At 36.2% G+C, this 23,414-nt stretch overlaps 1 protein-coding gene across 4 annotated transcripts in view; it reads right to left on the reverse strand.

Annotated features, from left to right (window-relative positions):
- Positions 1-23,414, reverse strand: part of TBCK (TBC1 domain containing kinase) — a 227,915-nt gene that overhangs the window by 9,754 nt on the left and 194,747 nt on the right. For all 4 annotated transcript variants that reach the window (XM_064584933.1, XM_064584936.1, XM_064584934.1 and 1 more), the window contains one exon: positions 12,127-12,286. In XM_064584933.1, the coding sequence (XP_064441003.1) occupies positions 12,127-12,286 (160 nt within the window). The remainder of the gene's footprint in view (positions 1-12,126; positions 12,287-23,414) is intronic.

Consider the following 23,414-nt stretch of genomic DNA (forward strand, 5'->3'; position numbering starts at 1 on the left):
ACACTTAATGACTGAGCCACCCAGATGCCCCCCCAAATCTACTTTCCTAAAGGTATCAGCAACCTCTCCAAAAACCCAATCTGGAAATTTTAAGGTTATCTTTGACTTAAAAAAATTTTTTTAATTTAAATTCCATTAGCCAAGGCATAGTTTTGACTTTTGACTTTGGCTCCATGTTCATTTAGGCACAAAGCTATGTCAGTTCTCTCTGTGACTGTCTTGGATTCATTCCTTCTTTTTCATTCCTCTGCACCTACTCCATTTTAGATCCTAATTACTCTTGGATTAGTTCCTAAATGGTTCTTGTGCTTTTAGTTTTTCCTTTTCCATTTGCCTGGCACTCTGCTGCCTACCCAGAACAATATGGAGGCCCTCAGGAAATCCTGAGACCCCTAACACTATTGTGTAGAGTTTTCTGCCTAAGGGGGATTACCCTTAGGCAAGGTGACTCAAGATCTGTGGATCCTGTCCAAGGAATAGCTTGCTTCTCTATAGTCAGGAAGGACAACATATAGTACCCAAAAGTCCTTACTGAAAATTTCATTTTGATAATATTAAGTCTAAAATTTCTTTGCATTTTAAGGACAAAAGAAATTCTTCATTTTAGATTTATGCTTGCTCATTCTTTATATAAATACATGCATTTATTTACATATAAATTAAAGATTAATGAGAAGATTGTCTCTTAATGTCCTAAATAAAGTAAGAGAAGATAGTGACAGAATGTTACCAGATGCTTTGAATCATATAATAAAAGCAGTGAGGCCATTTCCCCAATGTCCTTTTGAAAGTTGCAGGGCTTTGGCTATCAGTCTCAGACAAACTCCTGTTTCCTTTTCTCCACAGCCATGAGAGCTTTGCTAAATGAGGGCTTAGAAACTATTTAGACAGCGGGAGATTGCAAACTTGAGATAAGATCAGCATAAAAGTAGAATCTGGGAAGAACCTAGCATTGGAACAGCCTGGGAATATAGAGAGAGTGAAATTCTTTAACTGGTCTCTGGTTTTTGGTGTTTAAAAATTTCTATTTTATTGGGATCAAGGGCAAAGGAGAGGGAAAACACTAAAAGTATTTTGCCAATGACTTTCTAAAATGCAGCTGTTAGTATCACTTTCCTTCTTAAAAACCTTTAATAGTGCCCCACTGCTACTGTAAACTCCTCAGTATAGCATTCAAGGCCATCTATTTCCAGACTCTTCTCCTCGCTTTCCAGCTTGTCTGTGGCTAAAATGCTCTTCAAAGAAGCTCTGTGCTTTCCAATCAGCATGTGCTAATTCCTTTGCCTGGAATGTTCCTTCCTGACTATGGCTCTCCTCCCAATAAATTTCCTTACTGAAATTCTACTCATAATTCAAGGTCTGTTATCTTCTCCCATGAAGCTTTGGGAACTCTTCATTTAACTGGAAGAAATTTCTTCCTTCTTGCTGATTTTCTAGAACTTTAATTATAAATTTCACACAGCACATATTATATTCTGCTTTGAGTTTTAATTGGTTGTATCTTCCTAACTAGATTGTAAGTTTTTTGAGGGCAAGGGACTATGTCTTTCTCCTTTCTGTTTCCTCATAATAGTTTCCATCATGTAAGCATTTAATGTTTGTTGTCTTGAATTAAACTAGTGGCTGATATTAGTATTTTTTCTTTTGCTTTCCTCTTTCACTAATTTCTGCAAATGTGCAGCCTACAGCAAACTATTATTTTTCATGTGTTCATTCATTAACTTAGTCATTAATTCAAACATCAAATATTTATTGAGTGCTTTCTACTTCAAAGGCATGATGCCAGGAGCCAGGGGTACAACAATGAATATAATATAATCCTTGTCCTCAATGAGCTTGGAGTTTAGTTGGAGATGCAGAGAAGTGAAGAGGCAATTAAAATACATTTGATAAATGCTATACGAGCCATGATTTATGGTTGTATAAATTGTGCATTGCATAAGAGAACCTGGAAAAGGGGTAAGTGGAGCATGAAATGTAGCCCATCCTCTCCTTTCCAAACTTTGTGCCCTTACATGGTGCTGTGTTCCACTAAAGGAAGGGTGGGTTTTTATCTAATGCACACAGAAATTCTATAAATGATAGTGGTCCCAATGTCATTATAAAACTAAAAGATATCTTATGAGCACTTGGGAAAGGTACTTAGTCCCAGACTTGATGAGTTAAGAAAGAATTCCTTATATAAACAGTGTTTTAAGACAAATGGGAATTTCCCAGGTGAACAGAAGTGGGAAGAATGCTCCAAACAGAGAGAAGTACAAAAAGGCAGTATATAGGAACAACAAGTAGTTAATTGTGACTGGAATCTAAGAGGCTGAGGGAAGAGCAGTGAGGGATGAACTTGGAAAACAAAGCAGAGTCCAGATCATGAAGGGCCTTACAGATGGTGAGTAGGATTTGAATTTTATTTTGAAGGCAACAGAAAGTCACAGAGGCATTTTGACAATGATCTGATTTATATTTCAAAAAGCTCACCTTAATTATGGGGTAAAACTGGGGGCGGGGGAAAGGGGATTGCAGGCAGGGACCCTGGAAGTTGTGGTAAGTCAGGCATGAGGTACTGGTGATCTGAGTTAAGACAGGTGGGTAGGAGGGATGAGAGAATTCCTGACCTAGCTAGCAGGGTGATAACACAAATAATTTTCTATATAATTTGTTGTTACTAGTCAAGAATGTGAGATAATTCACTATTTCATTCATATAGACTCGGCGGTATGGAGAAAAGTATAGGAACTTTGTAGTTAGCACTGAGTTTGAGTCAGGGTTCTGCCACTGGTTAGCTATGGGATCTTGGGTAAATCACTTAGCTTTTTTGGCCTTAGTGTCCGCACCTGTTAAATATGTAATAATAATACACTTGAATAGTATATTTATGGTGTTGTTGGGAGGATTAAAGTAGATATCCTATGTATAAGTGCTTGATTCATAGTAAATACTATAAGCTAGTTTCCTTCTTTCCTCTCTTCCTCTTTCCCCTATTGATCCATTAATAGGAGAGCCATTTATAACATGTCACAATTGTACAGATTTAAACTTAAATAGCATGTTTGTCCTCAAATGGAATGTAAGGTAGGGTTTACAGTGTTTATGATGAACTGTTTATAATAGAGCAGTAATGTATACTAGTAACTCTACTGTTTACTGAGTTACATATGCTTATAGCAATTATATGAAAGCTATGGATCTATTCTCTTTCAAAAAATGACACATGTTACAGGTAATGTTAATTAGTTCAAAGACTTTCTAAAACTCATGATGGACTCTTGGTTTAGAAGTTTTCCTTCATACTAATCTATTTAATTTTTAATTTATGATAGTTGATAGTGTTTATCCACATGGCAATTGGGATCTTCCTCTAGATTTACAGATTAGGTTTAACAACAGCTTATACTTTCAAACAAGCCCTCTTAGGAATGCTATGTGGAATGTTTTTTTGAAGTTGACATTAAGAAAATAGGAGAAAACATTTTTAGACATGACAGAAAAGTTTTTTTTAAAAACAGTTCTTATTCTAATAGAAAAAAGCATACTGACTCATATTAGAGGATAAGCCTCTTCTGATAAAATTCCATCTTCTAATACCATCATGTATCAGGAGCTCTAATGAGCCCTGTGGTACATTTTCCTTTAATCTGTGATATTTGGGACCAGAATTTCAGCAACAATCACTTATCAACTTATGTTTATACTAGACAACCAAAAACAGTAAACCCATATTGTATCTCCACCACTGGCCATATTACACACAGTATACTATGCTCTGAAAAGAATGTATACAGTAAAAACTCAGATTCAAAACAGATAGGGCTATGATGGATCATAGCCAAGTTCCAACCTCTGTAGGTCAAGCGGGAGGGCAACTATGGTTAGTTTGTTATTCAGCCACGAACATTCCTGTGGTAAGGAGTAATTAATTAAATGGTGGGCTGTGGAGAGTAGGGTGGATATGTAGAATAACACATGCTGAGGCAAGATAACTTTCATCTTGTCATGAATATAGGTGCCAGAGATCACAAGATTCAGATGATGACTTTGCAGTTTTTCCTGAAAATTGGAAATGAGTTCCCTCCGTCTTTTTATAAAAACTGCTTGTACACATAATACATCCAGTAGAGATGTTTATAAAACAAAGTCTGGTTAGGTGTTTTAAGTCTCTCTTTACTACAACTCCCACAGTGCTTTTTACTTCACAAAACCTTTGAAAAGCTATGAGAACAGGGACTCGGCAGGTTGTAGCTGGGTGGTCTTTTAAAGTGAGTTATCCTCCATGATTTAACAAATGCACAGCTGTACAGAATGTTTCACTGTTACTTGTAAGCCTCATATTATGTCTAGTGTGTTCAAGCCACATTAATATCTAAAATGTTTCCTTATAATCTGATATAAACCCACAGACCAAAACATTTGCTGACAAGAAGGCAAAGAATAAGCCAGGAAGAAAGCCAAGTTTAACCATAGCCAGTGCTTATGGGTCTAACAAGACCAAGAAAGAATTCCTTGCATATTTGGAACTGATAAAAGAGATTCACTTCCCATTCTTTACCAAAATGCTTAAGGCAAAATTATAAAGAAGCCTAATACATTTTCTGACAGGTAAGAGATCTCATACAAAGTGGTTTAAAAGTATTATATTAATCTTGGGGCGCCTGGGTGGCTCAGTTGGTTAAGGGACTGCCTTCAGCTCAGGTCATGATCCCAGATCCTGGGATAGAGCCCCACATCAGGCTCCCTGCTCTGCGGGAAGCCTGCTTCTCCCTCTCCCAGTCACCCTGCTTGTGTTCCCTCTCTCGCTGTCTCTCTCTCTCTGGCAATTAAATAAATAAATAAACTCTTAAAAAAAAAAAAAAAAGTAAAAGTATATTAACCTGAAGGACTAGGTAGATATTATCTGGAGCCAGAGAAGTTTACTGTGGGGACAACACATGCTGAATTGGCTCAAAGTGTTTTCAGAGTTACCTGGTCCCCTCTGAGCACTCTTGCCATGGGCTGAGAGTGTGGAAGCCTCCCATCACTGCAGTACAGACTGATTTCCAACCTAACATCCCCAAACCAAATAGCACTGGCCTGCAGGGGAGGGTGAATAAACACAATTGGACTACTATTTTATTTAAAAAAAAAAAACAACTAATGGGGGCACCTGGGTGGCTCAGTCGTTAAGCGTCTGCCTTCGGCTCAGGTCATGATCCCAGGGCCCTGGGATCGAGCCCCACACTGGGCTCCCTGCTCAGCGGGAAGCCTGCTTCTCCTTCTCCCACTCCCCCTTGTGTTCCGTCTCTCACTGTCTCTCTCTCTGTCAAATAAATAAATAAAATCTTTAAAAAAACAAAACAAAACAAAAAACTAATGGCATGCTTTCCTGTTAGGAATATGATTATCTGCAGTTGATAACGGATGCCATATTGTAAATTTAATTCCTATATGCTGTGTGTAGAAAGTATCAGGCACTCACACTGTTCAGTCATAGAACCTCCACAAAAATCATCTCTCATCTAAGTTTCTGAATCAACTGTTATTCGGAAATACATGTTTGGCTCTTTTCTATTTTTTTGTTTGTTTGTTTGTTTGTTTTAAAGGAGAAAATAATGGCAATAATAGCACACATGGCTTATTATTGCCACTGGCTCTTATGTTCTCAGATGAGTATTTCTTTTGATAACAAAAGAAAAGCACTGATTTTATGCCAAGAGTATACCATTTTAAGGGAAAGACAAGATGTACCTAATATTTTCCAAAGGGTTGACAAGACAAAGTGAAATGCAAAGATTCCTTTGATTTCTTTCTTAGATAAGCTTTTGAATGTGGTACACTGGCAGGGATGAAATTTTAGTGGTTTTATAGCCACAAAATATAATCCGGATGGGGTGATTATTTATAAAGTCTTATGCATTTCAGTGACTAACACAGTAATATGATATTTACAGTTTTTCTTAAGGACTTATTAAAGGTAGAGAAACACCAACTTTCATTTTGTTCTGGCCCATGTTGTTGGTCATTTTCTAGTCCGACAGCCATTACTAGCTCTAGAGTTGGGTCTCACTAACTTCTTTCCCCACAGGGGAGAAAAAAAATAACCAGTACCACATTAAAACGTGCCACTGTGCTATTAACATTCTCCGCAAACATTATAATTACCTCTGGGAAAGAGATGTATGCATGATGGTATTTTGTTCAGCAGAGATACATGAGACTTTGACCTTAGGTTGGGAGTGGGGTAGTGTAATGGTTGCTGTATCAAAACAACCCATACATTTCTCCTTAGGTAATATCTGATTAATGTTAAAAATCAAAATTTCCTTTAATCTGAGTAATCTGCTCAAGGATGTAACAATGCTCCTTCTTTGGGTTCATTTAATCTGTAATTTGAATGGTGGAGTTATCTCTGCCTCCCCCTATTGATCTGAATATATACAGATTTATACATGAGCTCTCTGAGATTAATTCAGCACATTCCAGTTTTGTAAGAGGTATCTTTTATGGTACTTTCTGTGCAGATCATGCTGGCATGTTCCCCTTCAATGCCCAAGAAATCTAATTCCAGTTTAGCAATCGAAGACGCGGTTTCTCACGTGAATTTTAGGAAGATGATTGTCTCTGCAGTGAGACAAGAATGAGACCTTGCCATCTTTTTCATTTCAAATGTTACACGAAGCCTGAGTTGCTTTACCCTTGTTTTCCTAGAGAGGACTTCCTACTCCCATTAACCCTACCAACATATGCAGTGTGTATTTGTTTGGTCACACAGCAGCAAGGATCGGCACAAAATCGGACCCACCGCTGGAGCACCAGAACACAGTTCCGAGACTCCGGACTCCACTTCACTCGCTTGAGACTCCCTGGCATTGCCTGATGCTGACATGACATTGTTCTCAGAATATCTGAATGTGCTTGATTATATAATAGCTCACTGCTTTATTTAACCTGTAGTATAAGGTGAATTAAAGATTACCTGACAAGTGAGATTCAGGAGGACTTAGTACGGAGAAGCCCTATGTGGTATCCTAATTAAACTAAGATCTTTGTAGTCCTCCTTTTTTGCCCTGTTCCGGGGAAAAGCAATGCTTTAGCTAGCTAAGAAATGGCAGATTCTAAAGGCTTCCTGGTGGATTTAAGGCGGTAGCTAGGCCAAATACAAGAGCCTTATGAAGTGGTAATTATAAAGAAACCAATAAATTGCTAATCAGTTGTAATTACAGGAAATAGTTAATGAATACATATGTAAAATGGGATCATATATCTTCCAATTATAGTTAGTCAGGTACACAAATAAGCTGTAATTCTCAGATCTGTTTTGCCTTCTCCTATGTCATTTTAGATAATATATTCAATACACTTGGCCGTTATAGAGTAAATTCGTCATATCTGTATTACAAGAGACACTCTGGTCCTAATTTGTAATCTCAAATGGGTGATTTTAATACTGTCACACACTAGGTAAGTGGCTCATTTCTTTTCTTTCTTGTAGTTGCTCAGTGATATTTTGCTACTTGTTAAATGAAATATGAGAGCCTTTTTATTAAGCTATAGTCTATTTTACTTACTATTTTTATTTGTTGGGTTTTCAGTCTAGCTCTTTTACTAGATCTTAACAGGAGATGTAAAACTGGAAAAATTACAATCAGCATCTACTGTTCTGTAAGTAAAAAATTCCCTAGTCCAAATATGGGTTTGACATAAAAACCAGAAACTTTTGCAAAGATAATTTGTCACTGTTCTATAACTAGAATTGGCACCTCTGCTTCCTTTTCACAGCATTCAACTCGGGCTCTCTTGATCTTTTCAAAACAGGACTCTGCCAGCTGCAGGGCACTGATTTCAACTTAGAAGAAAACCTGTTACTTGCTTGGAAATTACTGTGTTTGTGTGTGTGTGTGTGTTAATACTTACAAGGGAAAAAAGATGAGCCCTGATCAGAAGAGTTCTTACGAAAGAATCTCCACTACTGTTTGACCGGAAACTGTAGGGCTCAGATGAACTATGGATAGTAGGATAGTCTGAACATATCAAACCCTAGAACTTTTTAAAAATTGCTATTTTAACCATTTTTAAGTGTACAATTCAGTGGCATTAGGTACATTCACTGTCACCACTAGTTATTTCCAAAATTTCTTATCATCCCAAATAGAACTCTGCACCCATTAAGAAAAACTCCCCTTCTCTCCTCTCTCAGCCCTTAAGAACACTAATTTACTTTCTGTCTCCATGAATTTGCCTATTCGAGATGGTTCATTTAAGTGGAATCAAAGAATATTTGTCCTTTTCTGTTTGGCTTATTCCAGCTTAACATGATGTTTTTACAGTTCATCCATGTTGTAGCATGTATCAGAACTTCATTCCTTTTTAAGGCTGAGTAATATTATATATACCACATTCTGTTTATTCACTGATCTGTTGATAGATACTTGGGTTGTTTCCCCCTTTTGGCTATAAACACTGGCATACAAGTTATATATCTGTTTGAGCTCTTGTTTTCTATTCTATTCTATTCTTTTCTATTTCTGTTCTTTTGGGTATCTACATAACAATGGAATTGCTGGTCATAATGTAATACTACATTTATGTTTTGAAGGAACTGCCAAACTGTTAAACTGATTTCTATAGAAGTTGCATCATTTTACGTTCCTACCAGCCTTGAGCCAGAATTTCTTTTTAATTTCTCCATATACTGGCCAACAGTTGGGTGTGAAGTAGTATCTCATTGCGGTTTTGATTTCCATTTCACTGAAGACTAATGATGTCAACTATGTTTTCATGGGCTTATTGGTCATTTGCATTTCATCCCTAGAGCCAAAGGGATTAGGGGCTGGAAAAAGAGAGTAGTTAGAGAATGTTTCCTGGAGATAAGTGTTAACCTTCAGTAGAGGAATACAGCAAACCTGAGATAATTTTTGAGGGAAGAATACACGGGGATAAATATCCTTGACTCTTTCCCTCCCATAACTTGTCAGAACTCCCCATTAGCTCAACAACTAGAAGCCAGAGAACATGGAAGCCAGCCTCCTAAGGCAGAAAGCAGAGTGAAGTGTGGAGAATGGATCTAGAATGAAAGGCAGAGCAAATGGAAGCTATCCACAACCGCAGATACATAGAATTCCAGTAAACAGATTTTGAATTGAGATGCTTCCAACTTACATGGTGGTGGTGGAGAAGCATTAGTAAAGTCATACAGATCTGTACAGCAGATAAAAAGATGATGGAACAGCATAAGCAAATAAATATCTGAAGTTCTTTTAAGTCCCATGGTGAGAAAAATTATTAAGATACATCCCTATACAAATACTTCATTTGTTTCTCAAAAATAATTTCCTGATGTTGGATTTAAGCATGAATAGCTGAACATACAATATGTTCAGTCATTGTTGTCTACAGGCACTAATGACCATGCAGTTGGAAGAAGAAGGAATTTTTCATGAAATAGTATCTGGTTTCTGATAAGGAAGACATTGGCTAATTTATTCATAATGTGATGGCTCTTCATTTATTATTTTTATTATCATATATTGTTACTTCATCTGAATATTCATGCTTCCAGATTTCTTTCGTATTTTGAACTTTTAAATTTATTTGCACTATGACAGACTATAGAATTTCATAGTGTTTTGCATATAACAAATGACAAATGCTTTATAATTGATTATTTAATGAAATAAATTAGTTATCTATTCATTTATATATCTGTTTTAACCCTTATGGTAAAATTAGAACACAATTCTAGAGATTAGTACATTGAGTAGGATGCTTGAAAACATTTGGCATATTTAAGAAGATTAAATCACACAGGGTCTATTATTAGATAACCATCTTCCAAATGGTGAATGCTTTATAAAAATAGAGCCTTAAGCTTGTTAGCCTGAACAGCATAAAAGTTTATTTCAGGTCTTGGTTTCATACACTGGGAAGAACTACTGGGATCAGTAAAAAGTCAGAATAAGCCTACTGAAAAAACAAACACAAAAAACAGGACCAATGGCAGCATTCAGACTCAAAAGCCTTAAGAACTCACTGAGTTAAGGGGATGGCCTGTAGAGTTCATATGGACTCATGTTTCAATTCTGGCTCTCAGACAGGCAAATTAAACTCTGAGTCTAAGTTTTTCTCATATGTAAAATGCATAGAATAATGCCTCCCTCATAGAAGAATGTTGAGAAGAATGAAATAACGTATGAAAAGTACTTGCTACTTACAAAGATCAGTCAATAACTGGGATTATTATCATTGTAAGGATTTCTTCCTAAGGCTGTCTATTACTTGGAACCCAGAAATACGTGCTTTTCAATAGTATTTCTGTGGCTGGAATGTATTGATATGCATTATAATTGAAAATCGATATTTTTCATTGGAATGCTATGGCAATATAGATTAATGTAGCAGCAGCATTATGGTAGTAGTAAAAGAAGAATAGTAATTATTATTGTCTAACAGCGTACATAAAAACAATTTAGACACCATGACTTTAGTTCTAAAATGTTCTCTTTTACTTAAAATTGCACGTTTGTCATTTTGTATACTGACTTTCTCCGAAATAGGTGTATTTAAATTGTTCCCTGTTAGATGCCAGATATAATTATATAAAAGAGGGGGTGAGTGAGATATGACATAACTAATATCCACTCAGATACTTCTTTAGTATGTTCAGTTAAGCTTCCTCATCAAGGCTGACCTTCATTTAGTGTCAAAAACCATTGTTACCATTAGCCCTGTACTTCTGAGACAAGGATTACTGGATGCTTAAAATGGTCTATGACCAAAAGTTTTAAAGTTCTCATCTGACTAGATTTCTAGATTATTCAGTATATACAGACATTAAAGAATATACATATTAGAGGGGGAATACTTTATCTCCACTGTTGATTTCTTTGAGAAATAATTTTTCTAAGTATATTCCTAACTTTCTTTTTGTCCCTCTATTCACTCTGCCCAGAGTAGTGGAGGACTGATTCATTTGATTGGTAAATTTGGGAAGGCTCTGCCTTGCCCTTCTTCCTTTTGGGAATAAGCTACCTGCAGGCAGCAAACTACCTCTGCTACTTTTCCAGGAGCAGATTCTTCCTTCCCTTTAGAAAAAGGGACCGCCCTGGTTCAATGTTGCCTACATCTGGATATGTTCACCAATCCTGGGGGATTTGTGAGCAAGCCCATTTGGTTCTCATCTTTTTTTTTTTTAAGTTTTTTATTGTTATGTTAATCACCATACATTACATCATTTGTTTTTGATGTAGTGTTCCATGATTCATTGTTTGTGCATAACACCCAGTGCTCCATGCAGAACGTGCCCTCTTTAATACCCATCACCAGGCTAACCCATCCTCCCACCCCCCTCCCCTCTAGAACCCTCAGTTTGTTTTTCAGAGTCTATCGTCTCTCATGGTTCGTCTCCCCCTCCGATTCCCCCCCTTCATTCTTCCCCTCCTGCTATCTTCTTCTTCTTTTTTTCTTAACATATATTGCATTATTTGTTTCAGAGGTACAGATCTGAGATTCAACAGTCTTGCACAATTCACAGCGCTTACCAGAGCACATACCCTTGGCTCTCATCTTAAACTATATTCTCCAACTTGTCTTTTATAAAAAATAAGTGATATTTTTGATCTCTATAAGCTACTCTTTGTTTTATTTTCAGTTTGCTAAGAACATAGGGAAGAGGGAAGACATTTAATTTTTTCATATACTCCTTGTATCTGAAAGTTGATATCCTTTCCTGAATTCTCTATCATCAAAAAGCTTTGAGCCTATAGTAAACAAAATCCCCAGATCCAATAAATTCTATCATGATCAGCTTTCAGAGCCCCCAATTAAGCCCCAGTGTGCTTCTCCCATGAAGATATTGAAGCTACTTCTATGCAATTTCAGAAATAAGTTCAAAGACAAAAACAAGAAAACACCTTAGGTTATCATTTGGATCTTTCTAAGTTTACTACTGATCTTGATGTTGCACACCAAGGAAAAAGCGTTAATTCTTTTACTGGGAAAAGGTGAACAAACTCTTCAGTGTAAGAATATAGTCAGAACTTCAAAGCTCATTTGATTTGTGACCAACTCCTGAAGAAATATACTCTTAGACAAACCATTATGATAAGACAGGTAGATAACACATCATTATGTGCATATGACGTTTCTAAGTACACTTACCTCTGCTGTGTGCTTTGCCACATGCCCCACGATGACAATGACCTTCCCTTTGAAGCTCTGGAGCACAGCAGTGAAAGGGCCCTGGGTAAGCTCCCCTTCAGTAGTGAAGGCAGCACTAAATGGAATGTTGATGCTTCCTGAAATATGACCCCGAATAAAACTGAGAAGGAAAGATTAAGGAAAAAATTATTTGTGTGTAGACTTGAGTGTGTGAGGGAAACTCACAGAGGGAATTGATTCAAAGAAGATAGTACATTAAAATCAAATACAAACAGAAACCAGATTTAAAAATTCCCTGAGCAGGGAAAACTAGTTTAGTCATACAAGCAAAGTTTAGTTTGGCTTATTTTGCAAGACAAGTGAAGCTAACTTAACCTTGGTCACTTCTTATGCCTCTGAAAATCATGAACAAAACTTAAATTGTTGCCCCAAATTGAAATGAGGTAACCCCTAACCAATTCCCTTTCATTTAAGAAAATTCTAAAATTTTCAGAAAATAAAAAATATAAATAAACTGAAAAATAAACAGTCACTGCCTCCACATTGTATAAGCTGCTTTATAACAATATACCCTTGAGCCTCATTCCATGTTTTTGTTTGAGTGCTCCTGATTTGTAGATTCTTTTTTGGTATGTGCACAATAAGCTTTTACTAATTACTATTTCAGTGATTCATTAGTTTTACTTCTGGTTTTTGTTTTTTTTTTTCCCTGATGGTTCTTAACATCTTGAATGCTCACGTGAGTATTTTATCTAAATGAAGTAAGGTACCGGTAAGGAAAAAAAAAAGTTAAATATGAAAACGGAATGGAAAAAATAAAGGAAGAAGATGAGTGGAAAATTTAAAGAAGACTTTCCTGAGGGGCGCCTGGGTGGCTCAGTTGGTTAAGCATCTGACTTCAGGTCATGATCTCTGGGTCCTGGGATCGAGCCCTGCATTGGGCTCCCCACTCAAGGGGAAAGCCTGCTTCTCCCTTTCCCTCCCCCTGCTTGTGCTCTCTCTCTCTGTCAAACAAATAAGTCTTTTTTTAAAAAAAAAAAAAAGATTTTTCTGATTAAATGAAGTATTGCAAAAGTGATGAGGATGCAGCAAATCAATGACAATCCCATGGGTTGCACAATATTCATTGCTTTCAGTTCATTATTATAACCATGATTATTTACAGCTCTAAAAGTAATATAGTCAATCAGAAGTTCTCAGATCTCACTTGATACTACAAAACCTATCTACTTTGGGCAAGTGACTGCTAAGGAGGACTCTCTTTAGAGTTGTTAGGTCATTAGCATTGATTGGAAACCCTTTTGTTCTTGGCTATTTCTCAAGTGAACTTAGCTGACATTTCCATTCTTTCCAATTTCATGCTCTCTAAGGGGGTAATGTGTTATTATATATGCACTTTAGAAGAGTTCATATGGTCTGAGTATTTTAATTTTGGAATTAAAAGCATATATTAGTTCAAAATATTTAGTAATATCATATGATCTTAAAGTAAAAAAAAATATATGCCCCCAACTAAGGCATAGTATATTTCAAGATGTGGTAGATGATGAAACCAGAAAGGTAGATTAAATAATAATTATGAACTTAGTCTTCTAACTATTCTCAAGGTATTTAAATTCGTTTGAAATGTGAGATCCCATTTAATGTTATTATTTATTATCTGTCAGTAATATCTGTTCCTGCCAATAAATGTTATGATGTTTAACACATTGTGCTTCCTGGACTCTCCAAATTTGCCACAGAAATTTTAAAAATAAAGGCCCATATATCTTAAAAAAAAAGAAAAGAAAAAATATACACCCCCCCCAAATAATTTAAAAGTACAATTAAAAAGATAATTCTTCATATAGAGTCTATAGAGGAAGATGGTTTTTTTTTTTAAGATTTTTATTTCTTTATTTTAGAGAGATTGAGAGAGACAGAGAAAGAGAGGTTGAGCATGCACACAAGTAGCGGGGAGAGGCAGAGGGAGAGGGAGAAGTAGGCTCCCTGCTGAGCAGGGAGCCTGATGTGGGGCTCGATCCCAGGACCTTAAGATCATGACCTGAGCCGAAGGCACTTAACCAACTGACCCACCCACATGTCTTGAGGAAGATATTCTTAAATGTTGTTATTAATCAAATAACTCTTCAAATAAACATAAAATAACTGTGAAAACTGTTCTGAAAGAGATGGATAGGATATTCTGATAGGATATATCAACTTGGGGAGGACAGGGAAGGTTTTCACTGAGAAAGCAAGTGATAGCTGAGTTAAAATTGGAAGAATTAATAAAACTTAATTAGGCAAAGGGATGGAATGGAGGTGGGATGGATAAACATTTCAGGCAGAATGTTAGGCTTATAGAGGGGAGGCACATGGCCCATAAGGAGAAATAAAGGAAGGCCAGTGTCAGCAGAATTTAGAGAGCAAAGTATAGCATGAGATAAGATGAGCTTGGAAATGAATGCAGAGGCCAGACAAAGCAAGGCCTTGTAGGTCATGTTGATAGTATTAGTCTTTATCCTAGAACAATAAAAATCAGAAAGTATTTTAAGCAGAGAAGTAACAAATCACATTTGTACTTTGGCAACAATATGAAGAAAGGCTAGAAGTAGAGTGAATGTGAAGACTAGTTTATAAGAAGTCCAGGCAATCTGTCTTCCCTCCCTTAACAATCACTGATTGATGACCATGGAAGGGATATTTATGTGTTCAATAGAGGCATTTCCCCTAGATGTTTTTTAAAAAATGGAAGAGTCATAGAGTTTTAAACGGTTATGCCACAAGCAACTAATATTCCCCCCTCCCAAAACTCATTAGTCATCACTGTAGAAGGGGAAAAATTATAATTATTTATTGACATGACAGTTTCTCAATTGCCCCAGTTTGTAGTTTCATCTTTAGAATTTTACTTCTCTCCTTCTGTTTCTCTGCCTGTCTCTTTCTCTCTCATTAATGGTGAGAGGAGAAATTGAGGCTCCTACTCTCAAGAATGATGGTGAAGATTGACCACATATCTTATATTTGAAATTTTCTAGTTGCTGCTTCATCATTTTTTCTTCAAAGAAAAACATTTGGCATTAATAATGAAGGAAAGAACTACAAAAAGTTTTGAAAAATAAAAAGAGAGGTAAAGTAAACATTAGCATCCCAGTGTACATTGTTTAATTAGAGTCTTCTAGAATGGACAAAGAATTTATGATCATGGGCAGATCACCCCTGGATTTCATCAGCACTAGTTTCTCAAACATTTATAATTATTCAATATTCTCAACTGCAGTTTTCATGAACAGTCAGGGCTTTGTTCTCAGCATATAATTACTCTGATAGTACTTTTATTTTCAGTTAGGACATACCTTAAAATGAAAAATTTGGATACCACAAACTAAAGAATCTAACAACTCAAATATTCTGATAGTACTTTTATCTTCAGTTAGGACATACCTTAAAATGAAAAATTTGAATACCACAAACTAAGAACCTAACAACTCAAATATTCTCAGCAAATGATTCTACATCTGCCAGGCTGAATCAGTTGCCAGAGTTTCTGTGTTTATCAAACAGCCCTTACCAACTGTGAACATTTTTTTCTTTCCAGTGCTTTTACAGTAGCAAAAACAATACAAATCTATCCTAGAAATATTTAGGTTGTTTGCCCACCTCCCACTTTCTTGTTTTAGAGAGCCTCAACTACTGCTCCCAAAAAAGGGTGAGCCTAGATTGTCATGTTTGTATCAGATGATCCTTCCATCCACAATCATGACTGATAGGATAGTAAGGAAGGGAAGGGTGAAGGTGGATATCTGATGCAGACTGAGCCAATTAGATTCTCTCCCTTGAAAATCAGAAATAAAAGATAAAAGACAATGCTTAGGCTGTGTTAAGCTTTATAATGTAAGTTACATTTGAGTGTCTGTTATACAAAATTTGTTCGGTTACATATTAGAAAATTGGTGACTCTAAAAATAATCTTTATTTTACAAGATAAAGTCTATAAATATTTGGCTTTAAAAAGTACTCATTTGTACCCAAATACCCAATATCTAAAATCTGTATCTAAATTATAAAGGAGCATCTAGATGATTTTGTGGACTCGGTATCACCAATTTCTTATGTGCTTTTAAAGATTTCAGTCCAAATTGCTTTTTAGTCACAGACGTAAGTCATAAACTTGTTACTATCCTAGAATTTTCTGTTGGTTGTGCTTTATAGTTTGATTTTAAAAAAAAATCTATATTAAATGTTTAAATGCTTGACAAAATATGATGGCAGCAGAGACTTTTTTGGAAGAAGAAAATTATAATCCAAAATGCAAAAACTATTCCAAACCCTTTTTAGGCTATCTTAACATTTTGAAAGATAAGGCACAACAGAAATAAAACTTTAAACCACACTTCCCCTATTCTTAGTTTAGTTCAATCAAAAAGTCCTGGAAAACATTTAAAAGCACTCATCCAAGAACTTGCTTGTCATAAAACTTCTAGTGCAAATAAGATTAGGTAAGCATGAATGCTCGTAGGGTGGTCAAACCTCTAAATATCTATCCTTAATTACATTACTGGCAAATATAAGAGAATGAGATTGGCCTAGTTATATATTAATACATTTACCATGAACATGGTTGAACAATGAAGACAATTTTGATTTAAGGATCTCGCTTCCTTGGTAATTAAGTTCCTCTATCTACATTAGAAATTCTCATGTGAAACAGACATCATATGATGAAGCAGAACTCCCTTATACAATTTCTTAAACATGTGAGAGGCTACCAGATTATACTGTAAAGGTAGATAACTGAATACTGTTTTTACCTTTTGAGTCCTCCATAATCATAATAAAATATTAGGATCTGAAAACCGAGTGAAGAACAGATTTCTGTATATTTTGTGTTAATTGGACAGAATAAAAGTGAGATAGAAGGCAGTTTCTGACATATAGTGACTCTAACTCTCAAAGGTGACTCTGATTAGTCATGGGCAAAATATGGCAAGGAGAGTAAAATGATAGAGAATACACATCTGCGATAAGCACTTTCTCCATGCTCCAAGAACTTTAGTTTTATTTCATTGTACTGCAGTGGAAGACAAGTATGTATAGGTTCTTAATATAAGGCAGTATTAGAGATGAGCAGGCAACAAGACATATTTTAGGATTACGGGTGTCACTTCACTGCTTTCCTCATATTCTAGAAAAAAATCTGGATCCTTTGCATTTGCCTTTTGTATTTAAAAAAGCCACTGTTTGTCAGCATGAATATAGATATGGGTTAAACAATACTCAATACTAAAGAGGTTCTGTAGTGAGTACACTACCCAACAGCCAGACACTCTGCTATTCCAGAAACTAAGACCTTAAAAGGTTTCAGCTTCATAGTAATTAGTTCAGAATCTAGTTAGGCAATAGAAGCCAAAATATTTATGTGGTAATTAGCTCCAATCATATATACATCTTTATAGCGTACCAATGTCCATCACAATTTTCAGATCGGTTTTGGCAAAAGTGGCAATGGTACTCATAAACAGTAACTTTTTAACCTTTCAGTGTTCATAAAACATTTTTACTATTAGGATTTTTGATGACATACTTGAAAGAATTAAAAGATAAAGGACACGATTAAAGAAATCCTCAGTAATTACAATGAAACCTCTACTATGGAACAACAGTAGCTATAAAAACAGTTATTATAGCAGTCACCTAGTCAGGTATTTGAATCAAGTGTTTACTACACTGATTGCACTCTGTGATATATTCTAGTAAACATGATTTTCCACTGGCAACTGGTGACCTTACCCCGTCTTACAGTACGCTGTTCCTCTCCCCAAAAACATAGCATTCAGCTCAACATTCCATTTGGTAGGCATTACCAAAAAGCATTCAAATGTGTGCTTATTACAAAAATAAATTTTCACATTAAACAAAATGTGGTAATCCAATGTACAAATAGGTCAGAACAAGTACTTTAAAATGTCTGTGACAAAAGAGTTGGATTGTTAGAACAGTATTAACAGATAAGGATGACATGCATCATCTTCTAGGTTTCTAAGATATGAACACCTTCCTGTATTTATAAGTCAGTCTATATAACAAATATTGCAAGTAGATGCACCATACATTAATCAAGCAGATAGAAAAATATCCTTCTAAAAATAATATGGTATATTAAATAGGTAAATAGGTTCATAGTCTAGAAAGATTGTTTACTTCACAAAAGGATTTAATAATTGCTTTAAAATATCTAGCAGCTCAAAATTTAACACAGAAACAATCTCATATTTTTCTAAACCCTAAAAGAGTGCAGCATTTTTGCTGGGTACCACACTTAATGACTTCATACCTCTATATACAAAGCACACCAGGATTTCATCAGACCACTTTATTGGCTTGTTTGGTTGCTATGTTAACTAATTATAATTAGTGTTATAGAGTCCAAAGTAAAGGCTATACCTTTAGTATATCAATAGCCAAAAGAGAATATAGAATTAAGCCCACAGTTTCCTCATATATAGTGTAACTAAATAGCATTAATCAATATAAAATTTTATCTTTAGAGATCACCATTTCTCCTTGCTAAGTCTGTTGCTGCTTTCTATGAATGCCATCACCATCCACCAAATCAGTTTAAATCTCATCAGTGGCAACATCCAACATTCTAGAGCTCTAATAAATCCCATCCTCCTATCTCTATTCCCATAACCACTTGCCTATTTCAGACACTTATTCCCTTGAGTGCAGACTATTGTCATAGCTTTTTGTTTTCTTCAATTCTTATCCTTTCTCTTGGAAATCCATTATATTCACAATATTGTTAGATTAAAATTTTAAAAAGAAAGTTCTGATTATCACAACCTTGTTGAGAAAACTTTCATGGCTGCCTATAGGACAAAGCCCAAATTTCTCAGTTGAGCCCTCATGAATAAGAACTAACTACTTCACTTCCAACCAAACCAAATCACATACTGTTTCCAGTATATGTCCTGCCTAGCTTCTGCAGCTTTCTCTACTTAAAAGCCTTTTCTCCATTTTTTTGAGTGTTCAAACCTTATCCATCCTTCAGGTGTTTCCTCCATGAAAATTTTCCTTCCTACAGTATCTGTACATCTCTCATGATAGCAATTTGATCTTGTATAAAACATACTAATACTAATGTACTGGACTTCCATTAAGACTTTAAACAATTTATAGGATCTGTATTTATCTCATCTATGGAACTCTTATAATGCTTTAATACAGTGCTTAGAATATATGTTATATATTTGCTGAGTAAATGAATTTCAGAACTATGTCAAACCTAGAATAACTTGTGTCAGCATCAAATCTCCTGGCATTCCTAGCTAGTGGCACCACCATCTATCAATACTTGCAATTGCCATGATACAGAATTATCTTTTTTAATACATAGTAAGAGAAAACAGAAAGGAACATCAATAAAACGCATTTCTCTGGATTTTCCTCCAGCATGGGTTTTGATCCAAAGAGTTCACTAAAACTGATTTATTTTAGGGCAAAGCTAAAGATCCCACCCTTTGTGATTGCAAATATGGAGAAATATTTATGCACATCAAATCTCTGGGTGATTCCATCCTTCTGGCCTTGCCTGCACCATTACCTCTGCTCTTATCTTCTTCCACACTGCATAAATCCCTACAAAATACAAATGCGAGCATGCTACTTATCTGATTAGAATTCTTTAATACTTTCTCATAGTCTTTGGAATAAAACCCAAATTTCTTAGCATGTTACATTCTCCATGAAGCTGCCTTTGCCTACTGTAGTGTCATTTTCTACCCTCATGTATTCTACCCATGCATATCCAGAGCACTTGTAATTTCCTGAATGTGTCCTTCTCATCCTCTCTGTGCACTCATACAGTATGGTTTTTTTTTTTTTTTCCCAGTCTAAAATATCCTTTTCCTCTTCATTCCTGGGGTAACTTCTATTTCTCTTTCAAGACCCATCTCAGGTATCACCTAGTTTGGGTGACCATCCTTATATTCCCATGGCCTTCTGGGTGTGCCTCAAACATAGACCATTTCACACTGTATTGTAATTATCTATTTAATGTGTCTCTCTTAGCCATAAGACTGTGAACTCCTAGTCAGCAAGCATTCTGACTTAACTGTTTCCCCATTGCCTGGCAAAATAGGTCATCAATCAGGATTGACTGGCTGACTGGATGAGACTACTGGGGAACTGGGGCTATGGATGGGTCTCAGAACAAATGGGAGCCTTCAACAGTTAATGTACCTTACACAACTCACTATTAATCCAGGAACTGGGGCTATGGATGGGTCTCAGAACAAATGGGAGCTCTTCAACAGTTAATGTACCTTACACAACTCACTATTAATCCAGGAACTGGGGCTATGGATGGGTCTCAGAACAAATGGGAGCTCTTCAACAGTTAATGTACCTTACACAACTCACTATTAATCCAGACAGTGGAGACATTCCAGCAGTGGCTACCATATAGTCCCATATTATGCAAGGTCTATTTAGATATGGGAATACAACTAGCTACAAATTTTAATTCAGGTAGCTTGAACCTAGACCCAAATGGGATGAAAAAAATCTTACTAAACCTCCTTAATATCTATTCTGCTCTGAACACAAGTATCTCTAAATTATTTTGAAGAAATTTTTAGAAACTAATTCTTCAGGACACAGACACAAGAGCAATACTAGCATTGACTAAGGATGAATAATGTGGTATAATAATAAAAACAACTGAGTTTATGTGTTTTTCAAATTAAAAAAATTAAGCCTGAGGTTGTCTTTCCTATAGCTTCTGATATTAAAAAAAGTAAGTGCTTTACAAATAAAGCTGAAAAAACAAGGATATGAGAATAATATTCCTTCAAAGTACTTCTTTTTTTTTTTTAAAGATTTTATTTATTTATTTATTTGAGAGAGAGAATGAGAGAGAGAGCACATGAGAGGGGGGAGGGTCAGAGAGAGAAGCAGGCTCCCCGCTGAGCAGGGAGCCCGATGCGGGACTCGATCCCGGGACTCCAGGATCATGACCTGAGCCGAAAGCAGTCGCTTAACCAACTGAGCCACCCAGGCGCCCCTCCTTCAAAGTATTTCTGTTTACAGATAATATCAGTTGGTCCCACATTTACATGACTAAGACCACTCTTAATATGAACTCTAGAAATTTGAAACTCTATTTAGAACTATTAAAGAAAACAACAGTTCGGCTTGTGTATTATCTTTGAAGTTACTAACATTACTTATGAAATTTATGCCACTATATGAGAAACACTTTTATTGCCTCTTTAAAATATGCAATTATTGGGGTTGCTCAGCGCCTCACGGGGCAACTCTCAATGGTCGTCATGCGGCTGAACCTGAGTCTGGTGAGGCCACGTGCAAAGAAGGCCCGGACGCAAGGAGGGCGTTAAAGGACAGGAGGAAGCGAATTTCCGCTGAGCAAGGCAGGTTGCCGGCCCTGAGCCCGGCGGTTCTCAAGACCCTGGTGCTCCTGGCTGTCCTGTGAACATTGAAGATGTTCCTTGATTCAAGCCAGCACATGTGTGATTATTTGGATTATTTGGATTGTGACTTTCGGTGTTGTGGCTGTGGACTTCACCTTGGAGGAGAGGACTTTCTGGACTCCTCTTAGAGAAACTTATATAAAGATGCAGTACTGGGGAACTATAAGAACCTGAGCACAATGGGTTATTAACTCTCTATACCCAGTCTGATCTCATGGTTGGAACAAAAAGAGTGAGGACAGTAGAGAGAGGTAGTCCTCAAGGCTCCACACCCACATGGAACCCAAGGCGGGGTTTGAATTCTCCTATCCTGAGATCAATACCTAGGCTGAGCTCAAGAGTCAGAGGCTTGACCTACTGAGCCACCCAGGTGCCCCTGTGTTTATTATTCTTTTCCGACCTCAAATCAAATGCATAGCCCAGGGGCGCCTGGGTGGCACAGTTGGTTCAGCTTGGGATTCTTGGTTTCTGCTCAGGTCATGATCTCAGGGTGGTGAGATTGAGCCCTGCATCGGGCTCTGCGGTTAGCATGGAGTCAGTTTGAGATTCTCTCTCTCTCTCCCTGTGCCCCTCTTGCTCATGCTCTCTCTCTCTGAAATACATAAATCTTTTTAAAAATGCATAACCCATTTTTCAGACTTTCTTCTATTATGTAAGCATTTGAAGCTTTGGCTCTCTCTGTACTGCTAGAGCTGAATCTCTAACAAAGTTTGGATAATTAGTAATTTTGTTAATTTTCAATAATAAATATTTAATTTGCACTACAGTGTGTAGTTTGACATTGATTGTTTCAAATGTGTTTATATATTTCTACCATATGTTGTATTTTTAATGTTTTTGTTATTGATTGTAACCAAGCTTCATTGTCTTTATAGAATTGTATTAATTTTTTGAAATGTTTGGATATGCTTTTTGGCCCTGTATGTAGTCAATTTTCAGAGGTGTTTTATGCAAGCTTGAAAAGAATGTTTAAAGCTATCAGTGTTCTGTGTCACTGGGTCCAGCTCATCAACTGTTTTGCTCAAGACTTTGTGGTTATTGAATGTTCCTCTAGTCTGTTCCAGAGAGTGGTGTATAAAAAATGTTCCACTCTAATGGTAGCTTTTAGAATTCACTTTTTATTTGGTCCATTTTTGTTTTCTATTTTTGAAAGCTGTGTTATATTAGCTGCATACCATTTTGGAATTGCTGTAGTTTTTTTGTGAATTAACTTTTAAGTATTGTGAGTAACCTTTATCTCTATAAATGCTAATTTCGTTAAAATCTCTTTTGTCAAAAAATTATGCAGTTATTGTTTGCTCTGAAATCCCTGTTATATATTAGAACAAAATAACTGACCTAAACCTTTGCCTAGATTAACATTTCATGTTTCTTTCTTATAAAAATAAAATGTGATTTCAACAGAAACTTAGCTGTTTAGCTTCTCTGACATAAACTGTTCAGCTCTAATATTAAGAATTTAGATTAGATTATCTCTAGATTTCCTCCTTATTTGAAAGTTGGGATTATGTCTTAATTGTCAAGTGGGTAAAGTCTGTCTTCATGTTCTCCAGCTTTCCTTTTCTGTATTCCTTACTTGTATTACTGGGCCCCATTGAAGTTAGGGTTAGTTCCCTCAGATTGTTGATATGCTTCTCCTTACCTACTATCACAAAAATTGACAATAGATTAAAATATTACCTCTTGCAGGATATTTATATTTTAACTGGGAATACTTATAAGCTAAATGACTAAAGTTTTAGCAGAATTTCAGGTAATGGGGCTGAGGGTATACTATCCCAAAATATGGCATCTTGGTATACTGAATATTTT

The sequence above is a fragment of the Mirounga angustirostris genome, unplaced genomic scaffold (assembly GCF_029215605.1).
Source record: "Mirounga angustirostris isolate CCGP_5_RB_7025 unplaced genomic scaffold, mMirAng1.0.hap1 SCAF_2, whole genome shotgun sequence".
NCBI classification, from domain to species: domain Eukaryota; kingdom Metazoa; phylum Chordata; class Mammalia; order Carnivora; family Phocidae; genus Mirounga; species Mirounga angustirostris.